This window comes from Mauremys reevesii, linkage group 5 (assembly GCF_016161935.1).
Source record: "Mauremys reevesii isolate NIE-2019 linkage group 5, ASM1616193v1, whole genome shotgun sequence".
Classification (NCBI taxonomy): Eukaryota; Metazoa; Chordata; order Testudines; family Geoemydidae; genus Mauremys; species Mauremys reevesii.
In genome coordinates, this window is record NC_052627.1 from 132,150,496 (window position 1) to 132,172,457 (window position 21,962).

The 21,962-nt window shown below is 47.3% G+C and overlaps 1 protein-coding gene across 1 annotated transcript; it reads right to left on the bottom strand.

The window, feature by feature from the left end:
• Nucleotides 1–965: 965 nt before the first annotated feature.
• Nucleotides 966–20,448, bottom strand: LOC120406432 (5-hydroxytryptamine receptor 7-like). The gene is made up of 3 exons (XM_039541316.1): nt 20,326–20,448; nt 18,763–19,334; nt 966–3,283 (listed from the first exon to the last, which is right to left on the bottom strand). Exons 2-3 carry the CDS (start codon nt 19,269–19,271, stop codon nt 2,512–2,514), a joined length of 1,281 nt encoding a protein of 426 aa, XP_039397250.1. The 5' UTR covers nt 19,272–19,334; nt 20,326–20,448; the 3' UTR covers nt 966–2,511.
• Between the last annotated feature and the right edge of the window lie 1,514 nt (nt 20,449–21,962).

Consider the following 21,962-nt stretch of genomic DNA (forward strand, 5'->3'; position numbering starts at 1 on the left):
GCACATCTGCTTAACAGTCAAGATCAGGGCGTTTTCAAACTGGGCGTCAGGACCTCTCAGGGGGTCATGAGGTTATTACATGGGAGTCGCGAGCTGTCAACCTCCAGCCCAAACACTGCTTTGCCTCCAGCATTTATAGTCATGTTAAATATACACCTCTAACCTGATATAACATGAATTCGGATATAACACGGTAAAGCAGTGCTCCGGGGAGGGGAGTGGTGGTTATATTGAGGAAGAGATGTATAAAAAAGGGTTTTTAATTGGGGGTGGGGCGTGGCACTCAGAGGTTTGCTATGTGAAAGGGGTCACCAGTACAAAGTTTGAGAACCACTGGTCAAGACGATGTACCATGTGGCTCTAGAATGAAAGAGGATCCCTTGTCTTTTTAAAACTCCAGAACAGCTACAGAAGAGCTGGATCTTGGCCTGCCTTTGGTGCCCATCACAGGGGCACTTGCACATCTTAGATCAGTAAGTCATCCATGTAGCTATTTCAGGTACGTATCTTGAGAGTGAACTGCTGGAGGGAAGGGGTAAGACATGTAAGGATGCAAGGGGGGCAGGGGGCCAAAAAGATAAGCGGGCCAAATTGTGGAGAGTGGTTGATGAGCAGGGAGCACAGTGCATTTGATGTTAAAAGAAACGCACACGTGTAACTAATTAGCCACCTGCCCGTCAATAACCACATGGCTTCATTTATATGTTGTGTCTCCTCTGCCCTTCATCCACCTTTGTCATTGTGGACTGTTTGCTCTTGGGGCAGGGACCGGGCCTGCTTCCTAGCCCACTTTGGGAGCCCTCAGCATCTAAATAATTATCAGCCAATGCTGGAGGCTGGACACGGAATGTGTGGGGCTGGTAATTTGAGCTGGTATTGGGGTCGGGGAGGACTTCACTCTCTCTCTCTCTCTCACACACACACACACACACTCACTCACTCACTCACTCACTCACTCACTCACTCACTCTGCTCCCTCCGGGTCAGTGAAAAACTCCCACTGATTTCAATCAGGCCAGGATATCATTCATTGTATTTTGTGGGTACTTTTTGAAAGATCCTTCTAAGCCCAGTTGTGAATGCCCGTCGTGTTCAGAGCAGATCATATGCTACAATGATCCATCAGGTTCATTGACTATACTTCCATTGACTTAACGGCTAGGATGGCAATGAGCCTAAAGGAAACTCATCTTGATTTACGGGGATTTTTGAGATTATTTTCTCTCTCAAAGTAACACTCCAGCCTCGCCTTTTCATAGCACTTAAAGGAAATCCCTGTGAAAGAAGAGCCCATGATCCCCCATGTGTTAGTACAATCTCTTCTTCAGCCTTGACAGGAATAATTTTAAATTCACAAGGAGACCTGATCCAAAGCCCACGGAAATCAGTGGATGTTCTTTCTATTGGCTTCAGTAGGTTTGGATCAGGACCAAACAGAACTATGTCAAAGGGAGGAAAAAAATGCACCAAAAGTCTTAATACGTAAAAAAAAATAATAATCTAGATTGGACTAAAGAAACTTTTAAAAAGAATGACATTGTTCAGTATGATATTTTTCACATTTGCTGTACATTATAGTGCAGCACTGAATAGCAGTCAGTGAAATAATACATTTTTGTCTCTTGTTGACCAAAGCGTGCTTTTATGTACTGCCTTGATTAATCAATTAGCCACAAAATTAGGAAAACACACCAGTTGGCTGTGAATGAACGATATAATATATCCCAGTAAATACAGCAGTCTTTACTTGCTCCTCACTTCTCTGATATAAATAGGCTGTTAAACAAGGTTTTGCATTGTTATTTTTAAGCATGCCAGTTTCAGGTACTGTAACACAAGGGCTTGCGGAAAGAGGGTCATTGGTATCGTTCCCTGCCATGCAAACTGAGAACTGGCTTGAGAGTGTACAATGGAACCAAGTCAGTTGCAACAGTTTATAAGCAGGGATGCAAAGTGTAGGGCTTACAATGCGTTCCACTGACATCTATAACACAGTCCGTAGCTGCTCTCTTGTTTGCTATGGAAATGCAGCTTATGAGATGATCCAAGAATAGCACATAGTGCTTTCCCCCTCCGCAGATCTCAAAGCCTTTTATGAAGGTCAGTAGTATTCTTGTTTTTACAGATTGGGAAATGGAGGCACGGAGCCATAAATGACTGGCCCAAGGTCACACAGTCAGTCAGTGGCAGAGCTTGGAAGAGAACCCAGGAGATCCTGACTTGCCTTCTCATGCACCACACATGGCGTGAACCGCTGTCTCCATGGGCTGCCTCTCCCTATCAAAGATGAAAAAGGAAGGGCTATGATCTCTTCTCCTGTAGGTGTGGCCCTCTTGGGTTGCAATTTTGGCGATGGTTAGCTCTGGCGGAGGAACAAAAATGCACATATTTGCCATGCCTGACAGGCAACTGAAAAAGGAACCCTGCAGTAGGCTAGATGGATGGGCAGAAGTTCTTTAATTAGGCACGCAGCACTTGCATTAGGCTAAGGAACGTGATCTTCTTGGAGATTTACAAGATGCCCTCATGTCTTTCAGTGACTTTCAAGGCCTCGTGCATGCTGGCTGCCGACAGCCTCCTGTTGATGTTCCTGTACCTGCACCGCAGAAGGTTCCAAAAAGTAGTCCTTAGATCACGGTTGAAGAAAGCATAGATCAAGGGGTTGATAAGGGAGTTGGTGTAACCCAGCCACAGCAGAGTCCGCTCTAGCCGCAGAGGCATGCAGCTGCACTGGATGCCACAAATGAAAGGCCGAGCCGTGGACATCAGGAAGAAGGGAAACCAGCAAAAGGTAAAGGCCCCCACAATAATGCCGAGGGTCCTGGCTGCTTTCTGCTCCCTTTTGAAGATGGAAATGTTCTTTCGATCTTGCCTGAGCAGTTTGGACAAGGTGGCACACTCCTCCGCTGCCTTGCTGCGTTTGGAGCTGTGATGGCCTCGGACGCTGACGTCCATGCAGTACACCCCCTCCTGCTCCTGGTGTCTGGGGAAGTTCATAAACCGGTGTTTCTCTGCACTGACCTTGGCGGCTTTGTAGATCCGGCTGTACATGATGAGCATGACTGTCATGGGGATGTAAAAGGCGACCCCAGTGGAGTAGACGGTGTATCCGAAGTCCTGGCTGATGAGGCAGACCCTTTCAACGTTGACGTTCTTGGCCCAGCCAAAGAGCGGAGGAAGAGTTATGGAGGCAGAAAGAAGCCAAACTATGAACACCATCTTGGCCATTAGTTTCCCGTTTTGTCTCACGGGGTATGTCAGCGGCCGTGTGATCCCCAAGTACCTGCAAAACAGTTTCAAAGCTGGTCAGGTTTGCTTTTCGGTTCACAGGAAGGTGAAGGTTGTCAAACGTTTACAGAAATGCTATTGTAAGTGTCACCTCAGTCATAACGAGAATTGGTTGGAAAATGTTTTTTTGCTCCCCATGGTATATTTTGCCCCAAAAGGAAAATTCTTTCATGTTTGTTGAGATTTTCCATGCAAAATTCCAGCTTTGTGGGGGGAAAAAAGAATCAAAATATTTCAGCCCAAATCCCAAAATGTCAGTTCAGAAATGCCAGTGCAATTCCTCATGGGTGTTGTAGTCTGGGTGCCTCGTGCGCTCACTTCTCCTCTATAGGCCAGGCTCCCTAGTTGGACTACACTTCCCATCATTCACCAGAGTATTCACCATGATGTACATAGGAATCCCATTGACAAGGTGCATCATGGAAACTGTAGTTCAATTTCTGACTCAGCTGGAAATCAAGACTTTGTAAAAAATTTCATTTAATCAAAAACCCAATTTTCCACTGAATATTCTTTCATGGAAAATTTTCAACCAGCTCTAATCACAACAATTCAGACCATCTAATCACCCCAGCAGGCAAAAACCCAAGTCAAAAATGACTAGAAAGTCATCAGACTCAGGGCCAAATTCTGCTCTTTCATTACAGCAATGTAAATCAGGAATAATGCCAAATGAAGTCAACGCCCTGGTCTACACCAGTTTCGGTCAAATTTCGGTCAAATTTAGCAGCGTTACATCGATTTAACACTGCACCCGTCCACATGACAAAGCTGTTTTTTTCAACTTAAAGGGCTCTTAAAATTGATTTCTGTACTCCACCCCCAACAAGGGGATTAGCACTGATATCGACCTTGCCGGGTTGAATTTGAAGTAGTGTGGTCGCAATTCAATGGTATTGGCCTCTGGGAGCTATCCCAGAGTGCTCCATTGTGACTGCTCTGGACAGCGCTCTCAGTTCAGATGCACTGGCCAGGTAGAAAGGAAAAGGCCCATGAACTTTTGAATCTCATTTCCTGTTTGGCCAGCATGGCAATCTGCAGGTGAGTGTAGATCTCATCAGCAGAGGTGACCATGATGGAGTCCCAGAATCGCAAAAGAGCTCCAGCATGGACCGAACGGGAGGTACGGGATCTGATCACTGTATGGGGAGAGGAATCTGTGCTATCAGAACTCCGTTCCAAAAATGAAATGCCCAAACATTTGAAAAAATCTCCAAGGGCATGAAGGACAGAGACTATAATAGGTACCTGCAACAGTGCCAAGGGAGGGTTGACTGACTACATGGCTTACAGGGAATTAAATCAACGAAGGGGGTGGGTTTGCATCAAGGAGAAACACACACAACTGTCACAAAGAATGGCCCCCTTAAGGATTGAACTCAAACCCCTGGGTTTAATAGGCCAATGCTCAAACCATTCAGCTATCCCTCCCCCAACTATTCCAGGCAGAACTGAATCTCCATTAAACTTTTCAAGGTGCCCCTGACAGACCTCACCAAAACGATTGTCGGCCATTTATTTCACAGAGGGAGGGAGGGGGGAGCAAATGAATACAAAACAAATCTGGTCTTTTTCTTGTTTTTATCCACTCCATCTCTCTTATACATCTTAGGCTGGCAGCAGATCGTGCAGTACGACTGCTAGCCATCGTCGTCTCCTGGCTGCTCACCAGAAGACGGTGCAGTAAGACTGCAGGCAGGGCTGAATCTCCAGGAGACTAAACTTAAAAAGAGAATGACCTGGAGTCACTCCCATTTATGTCCAGGCCCCCCTGAGAGACCTCATGAGGTCTGCCAGGAGCACCCATGTCTGCCCAGGCGCCCCTGACCGACCTCACCGAGGTGGCTAAAAAAGCACCCAGGAGACGACAATGATGGCTACCTATCATAATGCACTGTCTGCTGCCAAAAGGCAATGAGCTGCTGCTGTGAAGCAATGCAGTACCACGTCTGCCAGCACTCAGGAAACGTACGGTGACGGTGAGCTGAGCGGGCTCCATGCTTGCCATGGTATGGAGTCTACATGGGTAACCCAGGAAAGAAGGTGAGAAATGATTGTTTGCCATTGCTTTCACGGAGGAACGGAGGGCGGGGGCCTGATGACATGTACCACCTGCGACAATGTTTTTGACCCATCAGGCATTGGGATCTCAACCCAGAATTCTAATGGGTGGCGGAGACTGCGGGAACTCTGGGATAGCTACCCACAGTGCAGCGCTCCGGAAGTTGACGCTAACTTCGGTATGTGGACGCACTCCACCAAGTTAATGATCTTAATAGTATTAAGTGGGGACACACACAATCGACTGTATAAAATTGATTTCTAAAAAATCGACTTCTATAAATTCAACCTAATTTCATAGTGTAGACATACCCTACGGCATTGCACCCATGTGTCATGGAGAGCAGAATTCAGCCCTTAGGCTTTGCCTAACCCACAGTGGAAGAGATCTCCAGGGCTACGATCCCTTCAGGCCCCCAAAGTTCAAATCTACAGGCGACTGGCAAAAGCGCCCCAGCTGGCCTCATCTCTCAACACAGTGCAGGGGAGTGGGGGTGATGTTGCACCCCATAATGCTTTATAGAAATATGCTTATGAGTGTAAATATGACATAACTGGAATATGTTTTATGCTAGATATGCCATGTAACATATCTCTGCAAAGGTTATGATCTATTGGATATATTCATCCTATTTGTATGCATGCATCATTTTTGTATTTAAAGTTATGAATATTGGCTATATACTTGTTTGATTTTAAGTAGCCTCAGTGAAGCAGATGGTCAGCTCCTTGAGAAAAGACTATTCTCAGTAAGTGCCCAATCGAGAAACACTTAAGCTAACAATGGACTTTGAGAGATGCCAATCCACATCTGAGCTTTCCTGGGAATGTGGCGTTGGCCTGTAAGGAACTGAGTCATGCATGGAAATGTGACTTGCCCATGTCACTCCAAAACTCCATCTTGGAGCTGGATTTTGCATAGGAGAGGAAAAGGGGTTTCCACCCACAAGAAAAAGTCTATTTAAGCCCCTGGGAACCCCTCCATTTTGTCTTCAGCTGGCTCAAGAGATAGCCTCTTCACCCCCAAAGGATGCCTGAAAGAAACTGGATGTGAGTGATTGCTGGACCCAGACTAGAAGGAGGCTAGTCTGTCTAAGAAGCTTATTAGAACATCTCTGAGGGTGAAATTTACGTGCATTTAGTTTTTTATTGTATTAGGCTTAGACTTGCGTGTTTTGTTTTATTTTGCTTGGTAATTCACTTTATTCTGTCTGTTATTACTTGGGACTACATAAATCCTACCTTTTGTATTTAACAAAATCACTTTTTACTTATTAATTAACCCAGAGTACGTATTAATACCTTGGGGGGGAGGGGGAACAGCTGTGTATCTCTCTCTATCAGTGTTATAGAGGGTGAACAATTTATGAGTTTACCCTGTATATGCTTTATACAGGGTAAAACGGATTTCTTTGGGGTTTGGATCCCATTGGGAGCTGGGTATCTCAGTGCTGGAGACAGGAGCATTTCTTAAGCCGTTTTCAGTTAAGCCTGCAGCTTGTGCGGGACGTGGTTCAGACTTGGATCTGTGTTTGCAGCAGGTTCAAGGTACTGAAGTCCCAAGCTGGCAGGGAAAATGGGCTCAGAGGAAATCTAGGCACATCAGTTGGCAGTTCCCAAGGGGGTTTCTGTGATCCAACCTGTCACAGAGGGGCAGGCCCACATCTGGCAAATGAATGTAAGAGAGTCTGGTGAGTACCGGTGAGATTTATATGCCAAGGGATTGAAAGAAAGAAGTGGGGCAGAAAATGCTATTAATAGGATGGTGGAAGAAAGTGCAGGATTAAATAGCCTTTGGGCTGGTCTACACTATGGTGGGGGGGGGTGTGTGGATCGATCTAAGTTATGCAACTTCAGCTATGTGAATAACATAGCTGAAGTCGACATACTTAGATCTACTTACCACATTGTCTTCACTGTGGTGTGTCGACGGGAGATGCTCTCCCGTCAATTCCCCTTGTGCTTCTCATGGGGGTGGAGTACCGCAGTCGACGCTAGAGCGATCAGTGGTTGATTTATCACATCTATACTAGATATGATAAGTCGACCCCTGCTGGATCGATCGCTGCCCGTTGATCTGGCCAGTAGCGTAGACAAGCCCTTTATTTTACACCACCTTTTAGGTTGACGCTAGAGCGATCGGTGGTTGATTTATCACGTCTATACTAGATACGATAAGTCAACCTCTGCTGGATCGATTGCTGCCCATCGATCTGGCCGGTAGTGTAAACAAGCCCCTTATTTTACACCACCTTTTAGCCCCTGCCCCCACATACCTATGTGAAACATCTACCACCTAACAACTCACCTCTCAACTTAGCCTGCATTCTCTAAGGAACCAAAACTTGTAGGGATTCTATGGATCTATGTCAACATCTTAAATTGTGCCCAGAAACACAATTGAAGCAAGAGCACCCTACAGAGGACTGGTGCTATATGCATCAAGCAAGCCAATGCTTGCTGGCTAATCAGGTAACTCTGTTCTATGCGATAAGGAGCTTCCATCTGGTATCCCCACGTGAGTCATATGCTAGACGTTCCAACTGGGAGCTTCCAACGGCCTGGGTAATTGATGAATTCATAGGTTTAAAGGGCTGAAGGGACCATAATTATGATCTAGGCTGACCCTCTTGCATAACACAGGCCACTGGCCTCACCCAATAATTTCTGCATCAAGCCCATAACTTCTGTTGGAGCTATAGCAGATTTTTTAGAAAGACATCCAGTTTCGACTTAAAGACGTCACGTGATGGAGAACCCACCACATCCCAGGTACGTTGTTCCAACAGATAATTACCCATCACTGTTAAAAATGTGAATCTTATTTCTAGTCTGTATTTGTCTAACTTCAGCTTCCAGCCACTGGCTCTTATTATGCCTTTTTCTGTTAGATTAAAGAGCTATCTGCTGTCAGACATCTCTTCGCCATGTACATATTCATAGCTCGAGATGAGGTCACCTCTTAATCTTCTCTTTGATACACTAAATAGATGGCGCTCCTTTTGTCAGTCTTGGCAAACTCTCCGCCCGAGGGGAAAAGGCATCACTAGGGCAGGAGAAAAAAATTCACTGAAAAGATCTTTTGATGAACACTGTTTTTTCCCACCAGAAGGAAAATGTCTGTAAAGAATTTTCACATTAGGTGAAATTTTAGGGGAGTTTGACTGCAACATTTTAAATAAATTTGTTGTTCATAAAGTTTGTGGGGTTTCACATTTCTTCCTTTTCCAGTGCAGCACAGAAATAAAAAGGGGAGGGGGGAGTGATAGAACATCGGGGAAAAACAACCCCTCCTCTCCCACACCTGAGAAAACCTTTTAAATAAACCCAAAAGTCCACAAAGAAAATGTTTCAACCCAAAATGAAAGTGTTAATTTCTTTGGAATTTTTTCTTGATAATGGAATTATTTTTTCAGCCAGCAATCGTCACAACCACCTAGCAAATTGCAGATGCCACTACTGCTACCTGAGAATCTGGGAGCTCTAGCAAGAGACTCACTGAGAACCAGTGAGCACAACCCAATGTCAATAGAAGCAGCATTGTAACCACTGGCATCACCTCCACCTGGTCTGTGCTGAGATTCAGCCCATTTGCTCTCCTTCATTCCCCTCTCCCAGGCCTCCTTCATTCCCTCTCTCTCCTCTGCTCTAAAAAGTTAAGTTGACCCAGCTACATCACTCAGGGGTGTGAAAAATCCACACCCCGGAGTGATGCAGTTAACCCTCAGTGTAGACAGCTACTGCCTCTCACAGAGGTGGACCAACTACAGCGATGGGAGAACACCTCATGATAGCGAGTGGCTATATGGATTCGCTACAGCAGTGCAGCTGCAGTACTGCCATGGTTCAAGTGTAGACACAGCCCTGGCGAGGATCTGGGAAAGCAGCTCTCTTTGTCTCTGACTCAAGAGAGATACAGAGCTGAGTGCTATTAGGCTGCTGATGGCACCACAGACTATAACTCCCTCAGCCTCAGCATGACATAATGCAATGACAAAGAGCCGTCTTGGCTGGAGAGTGGGTGAGCCATATTCAAAGACTTTCCCCTGTGACCCTTCACTGGAGAGAAGGAACAGAGCCAACTTTTGGGAGAGGAAGGGGAAGAAAGATGATGTAGTGTCATCATATGATGACGATAACACTTTCCTTTTCACTAGTATCTCAGGAAGACGTTAAATAGAAGCTACTAAAGCTAGACATTTTCAAACCAGCAGGACTGGATAACTTACATCCAAGAATTCTAAAAGAGCTGGCCGAGGAGCTTCCTGGCTCATTAATATTGATTTTCATTAAGTCTTGGAACAGTGAGAAAGTTGCAGAAGACTTGAAGAAAGATAGCTAATGTTGTGCCAATATTTTAAAAGGGTAAATGGGGTGACTCAGGTAATTAAAGGCCTGTCAGTCTAACATTGATCCCAGGCAAGATAGTGGAGCAGCTGTTATGGGACTTGAGTAATAAAGAATTAAAGGAGAGTAATTTAATTGAGGCCAATAAACATGAGTTTATGGACAATAGCTTCTGTCAAACTAACATGATATCTTTTTCTGATGAGATTACAAATTGGGTTGATAAAGGTAATCGTGTTAATGTTATGTATTTAAAGCATTTGACTTGATACCACATGACATTTTGATTAAAAAACTAGAAAAATATAAAAGTAATATGGCACATATTAAATGGATTAAAAACTAGCTAACTGATAGATCTCAAAATGTAATTTTAAATGGGGAACCATCAAGTAGGTATGTTTCTAGTAGGGTCCCACAGGGATCGGTTCTTGCCCCTATGCTATTTAACATTTTAATAAGTGACCTGTAAGAAAACTAAATAAATCACTGATAAAGTTTCCAGATGGCACAAAAATTGGGGATTGGTAAATAATGTAGAGGACAGATCACTAATGCAGAGCGCTCAATAAGTGTTTTAATATGGCTAAATGTAAACGTATACATCTAGGAACAAAAATATAGGCCACACTCACCTAACAAGGGACTCTATCCTGGGAAACAGTGACTTTGAAAAAGATTTGGAAGCTCATAGTGGGTAATCAGCTGAACATGAGCTCCCAGTGCAACGCTGTGGTCAGAAAGGCGAATGAAATCCTTGGGTGCATAAACAGGGGAATCTCGAATAGGAGTAGAGGGATTCTTTTGCCTCTGTATTTGGTGACCGCTCCTGGAATACACTATCCAGCTGTAGTGTCCACAATTCAAGAAGGATGTTGATACATTGGAGAGGGTTCAGAGAAGAGCCATAAGAATGATTAAAGGTTTAGAAAACATGTCTTAAGGTCATAGACTCAAGGAGCTCAATCTATTTAGTTTAACAAAGGGAAGGTTAAGGAGTGACTTGATTACAGTCTATAAGCACCTATGTGGGGAACAAATATTTAATAAAGATCTCTTAAATCTATCTGAGAACGGCATAACATGATCCAATGGCTGGCAGTTGAAGCTAGACATGTTCAGACCAGAAATAAGGTGTAAATTTTTAACAGTGAGAGTAATTAATCACTGGAATAATTTACCACACTTGTGGTGGATTATCCATCCCTGACCATTTTTAAATCAAGATAGGGTGTTTTTCTAATATCTCTGCTCTAGGAATTATTTTGGGTAAGATCTATGGCTTGTGTTATACAGGTCTGACCAGATAATCACAATAGTCCTTTCCAGCCTTTGGGTCTATGAATCCACCTACACCAGTCTCTCAGGATACGTCTATACTACCCACCAGATCGGCGGGTAGCGTTTGATGTATCGGGGATTGATTTATCGTGTCTCATCTGGACGTGATATATCGATCCCTGAATCGACGCCCGTACTCCACCTCGGCAGGAGAAGTAAGTGGAGTTGACGGGGAAGCCGTGGCAGTTGACTCGCCGCCGTGAGGACGGCCAGGTAAGTCGAACTAAGATACTTCGACGTAGCTGAAGTTGCATATCTTAGTTTGAACCCCTCCCCAGTGTGCCCAGGCCTCAGGTATTGTCTAAGCAGCAGGCTTCTCCTGGGATGATTGCCTTCTCGAGTTACGGTTCAGACTGCATTAGTCAGGTCGCTAGCAATCTGCATAACAATGGGGTGCAATAATTAGTATCTTCAGGCAAAACAGAAGCCTTTGTTGCCTGTCCTGTTTTACCCCAGCATCACTTATTCCTTCTCTCTCACACACTCACTTCAATGCCTATAAATAAAGTAAAACTTGGGGCACCCAATTTCCTGGTGCCCTACGCAGCTGCGTACGTACTTTGCGTATGGGTAAGGATGGCCCTGGCTCCAGGGCTGTGGCTGCCGGGAAGAGACGGTCCTCCTTTCCGGCCTCAGCTCTCTGGCTTCTGTGATGCGGGGGAGAGACCCCCCTCCTCCCAACCCCAGCTCGGGGGCTGCTATGGTGGCAGGGAGAGGGCACATCCATCGCATTAGAAAGGTAAAAGTACTGATATGAAAATATGAGTTGTGTGCTTTTATTTGTAGAACAAAAACGTGAATTATTATTAAGGTTTTTTTCTGTATAGTGCTTTTATCCAAAGCGCTTTACAATAGTTGGTTAATGGTACAAACAACATTTGGAAAGATCATGAAGTGGTCTGCTGAGACCCTCAGCAATTTTCAAGTGGTCTGCGGGGAAAAAAAGTTGGAGAACCACTGGTCTAGTAGCTAGTATGCTGAACTGGGAGTCAAAAGACTGGGGTTTAGTCCCAGCTCTACCATTAGCCTGCTAGGTGACCTTGAGCAAACCACTTCCCCACCGTGCCTTAGTTTCCCCTTTGTCTATCCCTTGAGCCCCAGGTAACCTTAACTTTAGATAGGTCTATGCTTCCCATGGTGTACAGAGAGTACAAGCCATGGACATCCTGCTAGCAAGGGTCTATATAGAATATCAAGGTTGGGAGGGACCTCAGGAGGTCATCTAGTCCAACCCCCTGCTCAAAACAGGACCAATCCCCAGACAGATTTTTGCCCCAGCTCCCTAAATAGCCCCCTCAAGGATTGAACTCACAACCCTAGGTTTAGTAGGCCAACGCTCAAACCACTGAGCTATCCCTCCCTAGCACTGTAGACAGCGAAGCACCACTTAGGTGAGCAGAGTATAAACATGCCTGAACATACATTCCCTACCCACCCCTCTACATGCCCAAGCAGCACCCCTACACTGCTAGTTTTAGCCATGTAGCGTCCCAGTGCCAGAGCCTTTCCCCGCCGTGTGTAGCTACACGTAGCCTACGCGCCACCACAAGGGTAGACAAGGCCTAGAGGTGTTACTACCCATTCAGCCTATAATCTACACGTCATGTATATATGCGGAGGATAATCCAGACATAGTCAAGATTGTCGTTGATGCCTTTACATATATGCCCATGAGTCTGTATGCATTGCAGGGGATTTCAGCACTTTGAAATGAGGGTCAGAACGAGGCCTAGGCACTGTTTAAAGGGGTGCATAGTGGTGGACAGCACTCATCACACATGCCTTGGCTGCGTCTCTGCACAGGAGCGAATTTCACATTCAGTCCTTAGTGTCCCAAATTCCCAAGTGTTTGCTTATATTGTTGCTGGCCAATAAAAGGGGTAATTTGTGTCTCTTTTTTACCCCCTCCAAAAAAAATCTATTTCTTTACTTTAATAAAAGTCGATATAATTCTAAAGGCTCATTTAGCAATGTGATGCAAGCAGCACAGGCTACCAAAGGAAAAGCCATTGAGTATTTAAAGGAAAAGCCCTTTTGTATTTATTAATAGTGCATGTTGTGGGGGCGCTGGGTCTCAAACTCCAGCGCTAAAGGTGAAACCAGAGCTTCATTGAGAGTCTTATTTTGTAAAAATTCACCTTGTCTATTTCAGGAACAGACTGGAGTCTGCCTACAAAACATACTTTGGAATTCTTTCAACATATGCATCACTGATTCCCTAGTCTGAGATATACATGGATTAGTGGTGTATATGTGGAAAGTATTTGTAAATGTTTGGGTCAGAGTTAAGGTTAAGTATCCTTTATATTACAGCCACTTAATATTTAACTGAGGATTTAAAGCTATTTAAAAGACCAGGTTATATGCCTGGAGACTGAACATACAGAGAAACAAATTTGTAAAGTTTCTTTTATGCAGGTACTTATATGGCCTCTATTAGCATACCATATCTGAGCACCTCATAGACAATGTTTTTTTCCTCAGAGCACTCCTGATAGGTAGGGAAGTGATGTTAATTCTGTCTTACTGATGGGGAAACTGAGGCACTGAGCAATTCAAGTGACTTGTCCCAGGTCATACAGGATAGTGGATTGAACCCCAGGCTAGCTCTTTCACCACAAGATCACCCTGCCTCCCACGGAGATGGCTTGATCAGCACAGGGCTGGCTGGGGTGCTAAACAACATGACTCTTTAGTCAAAATAGCCTAAAAGTCATCGGTACTGTCCTGGGAATCACAGCCACAAAAAACATCCTATCTTAATTGCTAACATTATTAGGCTGCGATTTCTGGGGGGATGCAGACAGATGTTGACATTAGCAAGGCTGTTCTGAGCCATTACTAGGAAATAGCCAGATTGCCCCTCAGTTTGCTACAGATGTTTTGACTTTAATTCTGGCCCACCTGGAGAGAGGGATCCTCTGAACTCTGAGAGGAGTGAGCGCAGGGGGAGAAGTAAGAGGGAATCCCAGGAAGCAGCTGTTTCAGATGTCGTCTCTCTCAGGGGTTTTCTTTTTCACAGCGAGAATCGCTGGACACCCCGAAAGGAAAGCAGGCTGGGAAATAGGTTTTTTTTTTATTCCCCACCATGAAAATTTTGGGGACAAAAAAAATGTTTTTGTAAAAAAACAAATCCCCCCCGCAAGTTTTTGTCTAAGATCCCAAAAGCCAAAACTCTTTTTTGTTTTTTTGGCAACCAAAACATTTGCAAAAACAACAAGGAGTCTGGTGGCACCTTAAAGACCAAGACAGATTTATTTGGGCATAAGCTTTCATGAGTAAAAACCTCACTTCTTCAGATGCATGGTTTTGCAGGTTCTTGGGTTTTGTGATGACCTCACCCACTCCCCAAATTTAATGGAAATAGACATTTCCGGAAGAAAAGTCTGTTTGGATGAAAAAAACATTCCATAAAAAAAGAATTTCAGGATAGAAATTTCCACCAGCTGCACCCAAGAGGCTTTTTTTTAAAAAAGGATGCATTAGTAATCAATAGTACCACCCTATATTTTCATAGCACGTTCCATCTTGAAGGATCTGAAAGTCCTTTACATGTTTTTGTTAGCTTATATGTATCCGTGAAATGCAGCCACCTCTTTGGAGGAGTGGGACAGCTGACTAACAGTGCAGAGCAACACAGCATTTAGGACTGGAACTGAAGAATTTCGGTATATAATAGAGAGTTGGATCTGAACCAAATAGACCATTCATGGACCTTCACAGACATACCCCATCACGGAAAGCAGCATAGATCTAGTTAGTGACCAAGAGAGCTCCAGGAGAAGCCAGAACACAAGAGAGAAGTCAGATGGGTCCCAGTGGACGTGATCCTCCGAAAGCAGCTGCTCTTCATTGCTAATGAAATAATCTGTAAAGAGAAGGCAACCTACAGAGGAAGGAGGCTGCCAGGGGAATTGCTGACCATTTCCCCAGGAGCTAAAGTAGCCTAATGGAGCAGTGCCTGGAAACCAAGCCACTAGGGTACGAGCCTTCAGTGGTATGTGAGTGAGCACCGGGCACAGGTATTTTAAACGAAAGGCACTCAAAGAGAGATCCAGCGGTACTCAGTGATACAGTACACCAGCACCTCCCTGATGTTGCTAACTTATTTGTCATCTAAAACAAAAAGGAAGTCTCTAGCTGTTACGGTTGAAAAGAAACACTTGGCTCCCATTTGCAAGGCCAAGTGATGCAGAAAGGTCTACCTGAGTCTGCAGAGAGCCTGGTGCAATAGATCGGGGAGGTGTGAACTGCCCTATTCATACGGGATTAACTCGGAAGCCCAATGACATAAGAACGGTGCAAGTCTCTGACCCTCCCACTCCTTTCTTACGTGAGGGATGAAATAGTTAACAGTGCCATTGCCGCACTTCCCGGTTAACCCCTCACAGAGATGGATGGGGCAGGCCACAATTCTCTGAGCCAGATACAGTGAGCGACATCTCCCTTTGGTGTCACCGGCGGGTGGCGTTTGGGAAACACCACCATGTATTCCCCACCCCCATCTAGAAGGAGCCGAGGCAAAGGATCCTAGCAGAGCCTATAAGCACATTCAAGCCGCACCACCGAGGGGGAGCCCAGGGAGACGCACAATCAGCTTGGGAACATCTGCACTCTCTGTGGCGAGCAGCGTTGCGTTTTGGAGACTCACGTCGGCCGAGCCTGGAAAAGTAACCAACATCTTCCCTCTCCCACCCGATTCCTGCACGCAGGGGAGGGGCAGGAGCTCAGGATGAAACTGACGGAGCTATCAAACAGTTACGGGGGTAGTCAGAGGAGAGAAGGAACATTTGACACACACACCCACAGGTGGCTGTTACTGTGTTCACAGATGTATTAAAATTGTGTTTCATGGATATAATGAAATAGCCCTTATTACAAACTCCACTGACACATAGGCAGTGAGACCCACACCTGTTATACACGTCTACGGGAGGCTTATTCGCAGGAATACAATTCTCTGGTGAGCAGCTCATTCCAGTTATAATTTAACCCCCTGGTGCATTTTTCCCCCCTTGAATTGCTTCCTGGTTCGTTAGCCCCCTGCACCTCACTCCATATTTCCCAAATCCAGTGATTTACAAATTAGCAGCGATGGGGTGGGGAGTATAATCGCGAACAGGCAGCAACTTAATGGTACAGTAGGTCTGATTAAGCATTCGGAAGAGAGGCAAGAGAGATTAGCTCAACTGCAGCATGTGATTGTCACAGCTCTTTACTCAGCCACCGAGCTGAACTGCCTGAAAGCACCGAGGTCAAATCATGTAGAACATCACCCAGTATCTCAGCCTCCTGCTATTTCTTCTCTTCTACTCTCTTGTTCTAAAACACAGCTCCCTACCTCGCATGAGGGAAAGGGCAATCAAGGCTAGATGAGTGATTCATTTCAGTCCCTACCAGAAGACTCAGCTGTTGACTTTCGCATAGGATGAAAGAGAGGATGTATTTGGGGGGGAGGGGGACAAGGCGCAGGAGTGGAGGGAAACGGGTGGGTGGGTTGTTTTTACCAACTGATTTTGGCATCAAGAGTTTCTCAATGGATGGATCACAGGGCCTGCTGCTGCCCGGCGTTACGACAGCTTTGCGTCATCCATGGCATAGGTAAAGCTTGTTCCCAGTTGCGTAGGCGATGCAGAGCTGCTGCAGCAACTCATTTACCGACTTCCCACTCCCCCCCTCCCCCCATGCAGAGAGTAGTTTGGAGAAAGGGACAATAACTAGGGGATTGCTGGTGCATAAGAGAACCTAATTGCCAGAATGGCCCCTCAGGGCCACTGACAAGCAATGTAATTTAGAGTAGTCCCAAGGTTGCTCTATTTTACACTGCGGATAGGATGAGCACCTTTCTCCCTCTACACCCGAGCCGTGCTGAGCGCTCAGATGCAACTCACAATCTGCTCTATCATCGCCATTGCCCAAATCCTGAGCAACTGCTTCCTCATTGACTTCAATAGAAGCAGCAAAGAATCCTGTGGCACCTTATAGACTAAGGCCATGGCTACACTTGCAAATTTGCAGCGCTGCAGCAGGGTGTGAAAACACACCCTCTCCAAATTGCGGCGCTGCAAAGCGCCAGTGTGGTCAAAGCCCCTGCGCTGGGAGCGCGGCTCCCAGCGCTGTACGTTATTCCCCACAGGGAGGTGGAATACGGACAGCGCTGGGAGAGCTCTCTCCCAGCGCGGGCGCTTTGACTACACTTAGCGCTTCAAAGCGCTGCCGCGGCAGCGCTTTGAAGTGCAAGTGTAGCCATAGCCTAACAGACGTTTTGCAGCATGAGCTTTCGTGGGTGAATACCCACTTCTTCGGATGCAAGTCTAATTGACTTCAATGGCTGTTGCAGGCACTCAGCCCCTCTCAGGATTTGGCCCTGTTGCATTTTCTGGGTTTAAATGCTTTCTGGCCAGATTAACGCACATTTCCCTGAAATCCTGTGTCTGCTCATATATCAGTGATGAGAGAGGGCAGGCCAAATTCCACACATTCATTGCTTGCTCTGGATTCATGCCTGCCTACGCCACCAGGGAGTTTGGCCCAGATGGTCATAATTAATGGATGCAATCAATTGCTGTTAATTTTAGTAAGAGGTCTGTTCTTTTTCACTTTCACATCTCGATCTCTACTGCTCCTTGCAACGGTGGCTTTAAAAAACACATTTTTCAAATTCCATTTTGTCCACTTTATTTAATGAAAGAGAGTGTGGGTGTGTTTTAAAGGCAATTCTGTTTCATTTGATCTACCATACTTGTCGATAATCCCTGAAAAGCAAAAATTCATATATTCCACAATTGCATTTTATTTTTTCACACCCCTGAGATGGATTTTTTTTCCTTCTTCAATGTGGGCTTCTGTATTTTAATGCGTTTCCTTTAATTAATTGGCTTTTTCACACACAAAAACCCAACACTTACACACTGAAGCTGGGACTAATGAAGATTTCAATTTATAAAAGTGCTTTTCTAGTCATTTTGTTTTTAATATAAGGGCAGTTTGCTGTGCTAGAAATGCTGAGCAAAACTGGTTAGTCAGGTGCAATGGTAAATTAGCATGAGTGGCCAGCTAATATTCAAAAAGGCCTTTAGAAGATACGTTGTTGCTTATTTGCGGAGGAAAAAACTCGGCTCAAATGCAGCATCTAGATTTTCAATTAACTTTCTGCTTTTTGACACTATTCCACACCTGGTTGGACTAGGGCACAGAGGTTAAGTGACTCTTGTCCATTGGATAGAGGAGGAGGCAGGGGGGCCGGAACGGGGTGGGGCTGGGGTCAGGGCCCCATCACTTTTAAAAGTGGGAGGGTTATACCTTCCCACTTTTTACCTGCCATAAGGGCAAGCAACGGGCGTGGGGGCAGAGAGGAGCAATTGGGGGTGGGTCTTGGCGGAGAAAGAGGTGGCGTGGGGGCAGGGCCCAGGGAAGTGGCAGCACAAGGGTGGAGGCTCGGGGAGAAGGGGCAGCACAGGAGGTGGGGCCATGGTTGGGGTGCCAGTGGCTCCCTCACTTTTAGGGAGCTTCCTGGGAGGACGCTGGCAGCAGGAGACCTTGGTCCTTTCCTCACTGACTCCTCTTGAGCAAGTGACTTAGCCTCTCTGTGCCTCAGTTTCCCCAGCTGTAGGATGGAGATGGCAACACTTACCCACCTTGACACAGATTCTCAGCGCTTGCAGAGCGCCCTTCATCTACCCACTGCTGGCATGACTACATATAGGGGTGCCAGGGCATCCTTACCTGTCCACGCTGATGACACACAAGGTCATGATGGAGGCGGTGCAGCACATAACATCCATGGCGATGAACACATTGCAAAACACCTTCCCAAACAGCCACTCCCCTCCCACCAGATCCGTAATGATCACGAAGGGCATGACCGCGAAGGCGACGGAGAGGTCGGCCGCTGCCAAGGAGATCACCAGGTAGTTGGAGGGCTGCCGCAGCTTCTTGACAATGCACACCGAGATGATGACCAAGGCGTTGCCAGCGATGGTCAGTAAGGTGATGATGGAGAGCACTGTCCCAATCACGATTTTCTCAGTGTCCCCATAGAGCAGGATCTCCTCTCCACAGTCTGTAGAGTTGGTTAGGTTGGAGGACAGCAGGTCTGGCTCAACTGGAGCAGAGGGTCCCTCAGTCATGGATGGATCTGGGAGTGACTTTGGAGTGGGATACTCGTGCTCCGTATTCTCCACAAAGAGAGGACGCTGCTCCTGCATCTGATTGGGGATGACCCTCAGCATCATTCTTTCGGCTCATGGCAAGGAGGAGCAACCCAAATTTTCTCCCACAGCTCTCACGGGCAACACCTACAAAGCACAGCATTTTATTCCACATGATTTTTTTAAAAAAATCTCTCCTTTGCCTTTAAATCTGTAACGTTCGCTAGTATTGATTAATGACTTGCAACGGGACTTGGGAGCCCAAGTCATCCCTTGCTTTGGAAAAGGTTATCCTCCAGCTAGTCTGCAAGGGGGGAGTTAACAAGGCTAAATTGTGAAACTGTTAAAGGAAACCCCCATCTTTTCACGTACTCTGTATATCTATCTTCCTTCTGTATTTTCTATCGGATAAAGTGGGCTGTAGCCCACGAAAGCTTATACCCAAATACATTTGTTAGTCTCTAAGGTGCCACAAGGACTCCTTGTTGTTAATGCTAAATTAACAACGAATAGAAACCTTACCATTTACTGTGCAAAGGCTGCATAATTGTCAACCTTACTCCATAGGTCAATTTAGGGCATTCGAATGTGTTTCTAAAAGACACTGCAACCAATACACACAGTGTGTGTGTGTGTGTGTGTGTGTGTGTGTGTGTGTGTGTGTGTGTGTGTGTGTGTGTGTGTGTGTGTGTGTGTGTGTGTGTGTGTGTGTGTCCTGTAACCATATATACAAATATATGAAAAGTACTATGCACTAACACACATGCACACACATTAAATCCCATGTGCGACACAGAGGGAGATTGATTAAATCGCATGTCTCTCTCTCTCTCTCTCTCTCTCTCTCTCTCTCACACACACACACACAGAGTCCTATGCGCTCTATGCAAACACACAGCGCTTTGCCTCAGTAAGTGAGCAGCAGTGCGCGGCAGCTGACTTTCCCTCTGCTTTCCACAGGGTAACCACCCCCGGCCGGTTAGTCCCCGGCCGGTTAACCCCCCTCCCCGGCTAACCCTGGGGGCTTAGCTTGAGCCGAGCAGCCCCTGCGACCGGGCCCGGGTCCAGGAGGGAGACCTCCTCCTTCCCCCTTACAGTGCCAGCCCCAGGTGCAGCTTGCAACTCCCCAGCGCTTTACCTCTGCTGCGCCCCCCGGCCAGGGACATCTTCCAGCCGCGGCGCCGGACGCTCGCTGGAGCCGCCTGCCAGGTCCTCCTTGCGGAGCAGCCCGGCTGGTCCCAGCCTCCCGCCGCCCCTCCCCGTGCTCTCCAGCCCCGCGAGAAACCCGCCTGCAGCTGCCGGGGACGCGCGCCCCAGAGCCAGCCCCAGCGGCGGCCGGTGAGCCGAGGGGACGTGTCAATTTCACCGCCCCTGCCTGCGAGCCACAGCCCAGCAGAGCACTTCTGGGGTGGTGCTTAAACTCCTCCCCCTGCCCTACCAGCCTCCGCCTGGACCCCCCAGCAGGGGAAGACATTGTACCGGGAGGGGGAGCTTGCAAAAAGAAAAAAAATCCCTCCTCTTGCAGGTGCCTTCCCAGCGCTCCGAGGGGGAGGTGGGAGGCTCTCTTCCCTTTCCCCGCCTCAGCTCTCCTTAAACAAGCCAAGAAAAGTGCCTTGCTTTGAAACCCAGCCCGGGTTCCTCTGCAAGAGCCAGGCCTGGGGGAAGCTGGGGGCAGTAGGGATCTGAAGAGAGGGGGCAGCAGGAGAAAGGCTTACACAGGCGGCTCCCTGACCCGCTGGGTTTGCTGCGAGTTTAGCTGAGGCTAGGGAGAGACACAATCATGCCATGAGGACGATGGTATCCAGGGCCGCCCAGAGGATTCCGGGGGCCCGGGGTCTTCAGCGGCGGGGGGCCCTTCCGTTCCGGGACCTGCCGCCGAAGTGCCCCGAAGACCCGCGGCGGGGCCCCCCCGCCGCCGAATTACCGCCGAAGCGGGACCCGCCGCCGAAGCGCAGCCCGGTCTTCGGCAGTAATTCTGTGGCGGTGGGGCCCCGCGCTGGTCTTGGGCACTTCGGCGGGTCCCGAAGGAAGGGCCCCCCGCCGCCGAATTACCGCTGAAGACCAGGCTGCGCTTCGGCGCCGGGTCCCGCTCCGTCTTCGGCGGCAATTCGCCAGCGGGGGGGTCGTTCCGCCCCGGAGCGGAAGGCCCCCCCGCCGGCGAAGACCGGGAGCAGAAGCAGCTCCTGCGCCCGGCCGCGCAAGAGTTTGCCGGGCCCCCCGGAGCGAGTGAGGGACCCCGCTCCGGGGGCCCCGAAAAACTCTGGTGGGGGCCCCTGTGGGGTTCGGGGCCTGGGGCAAATTGCCCCTCTTGCCCCCCCCCCCCCGGGCGGCCCTGATGGTATCTAAGGATGGTTTGTAGCCCCTTCTTGGCCTCTAAGGCGGCCGGGTGAGGGGAGGGGCTGCGAAGAGGAGCAAGGTAACGGAAGCAATGGACATAAGGAATAGCAGCTTCTTGGACTATTAAAGGAAAAGCTTTTACTAAAACTGCCCCGGGGAGCACAGCGTATGTCTGTTAAGTGAAGCCGCTCGCAGACATCTCATCAGAAGCAAGGCCGGAGGCTCAGAGCATTATCCTGGTGGATAATCCCTGGGCCAGCGAAGCAAGACACAGAAGGGTTTGGTGTGTGTTTTTTTTTAAACCCAACACAGCTCCACTAAAAGAGCAGACTCACGCTCAGTGCGACAGCATTAGCTGTTCTGTGGGAGAGCATCACTACCTGGAAGTGACTGCAGATCAAGCAGAAGCGAATTTACGTAAATGAAAATAAGTTCATG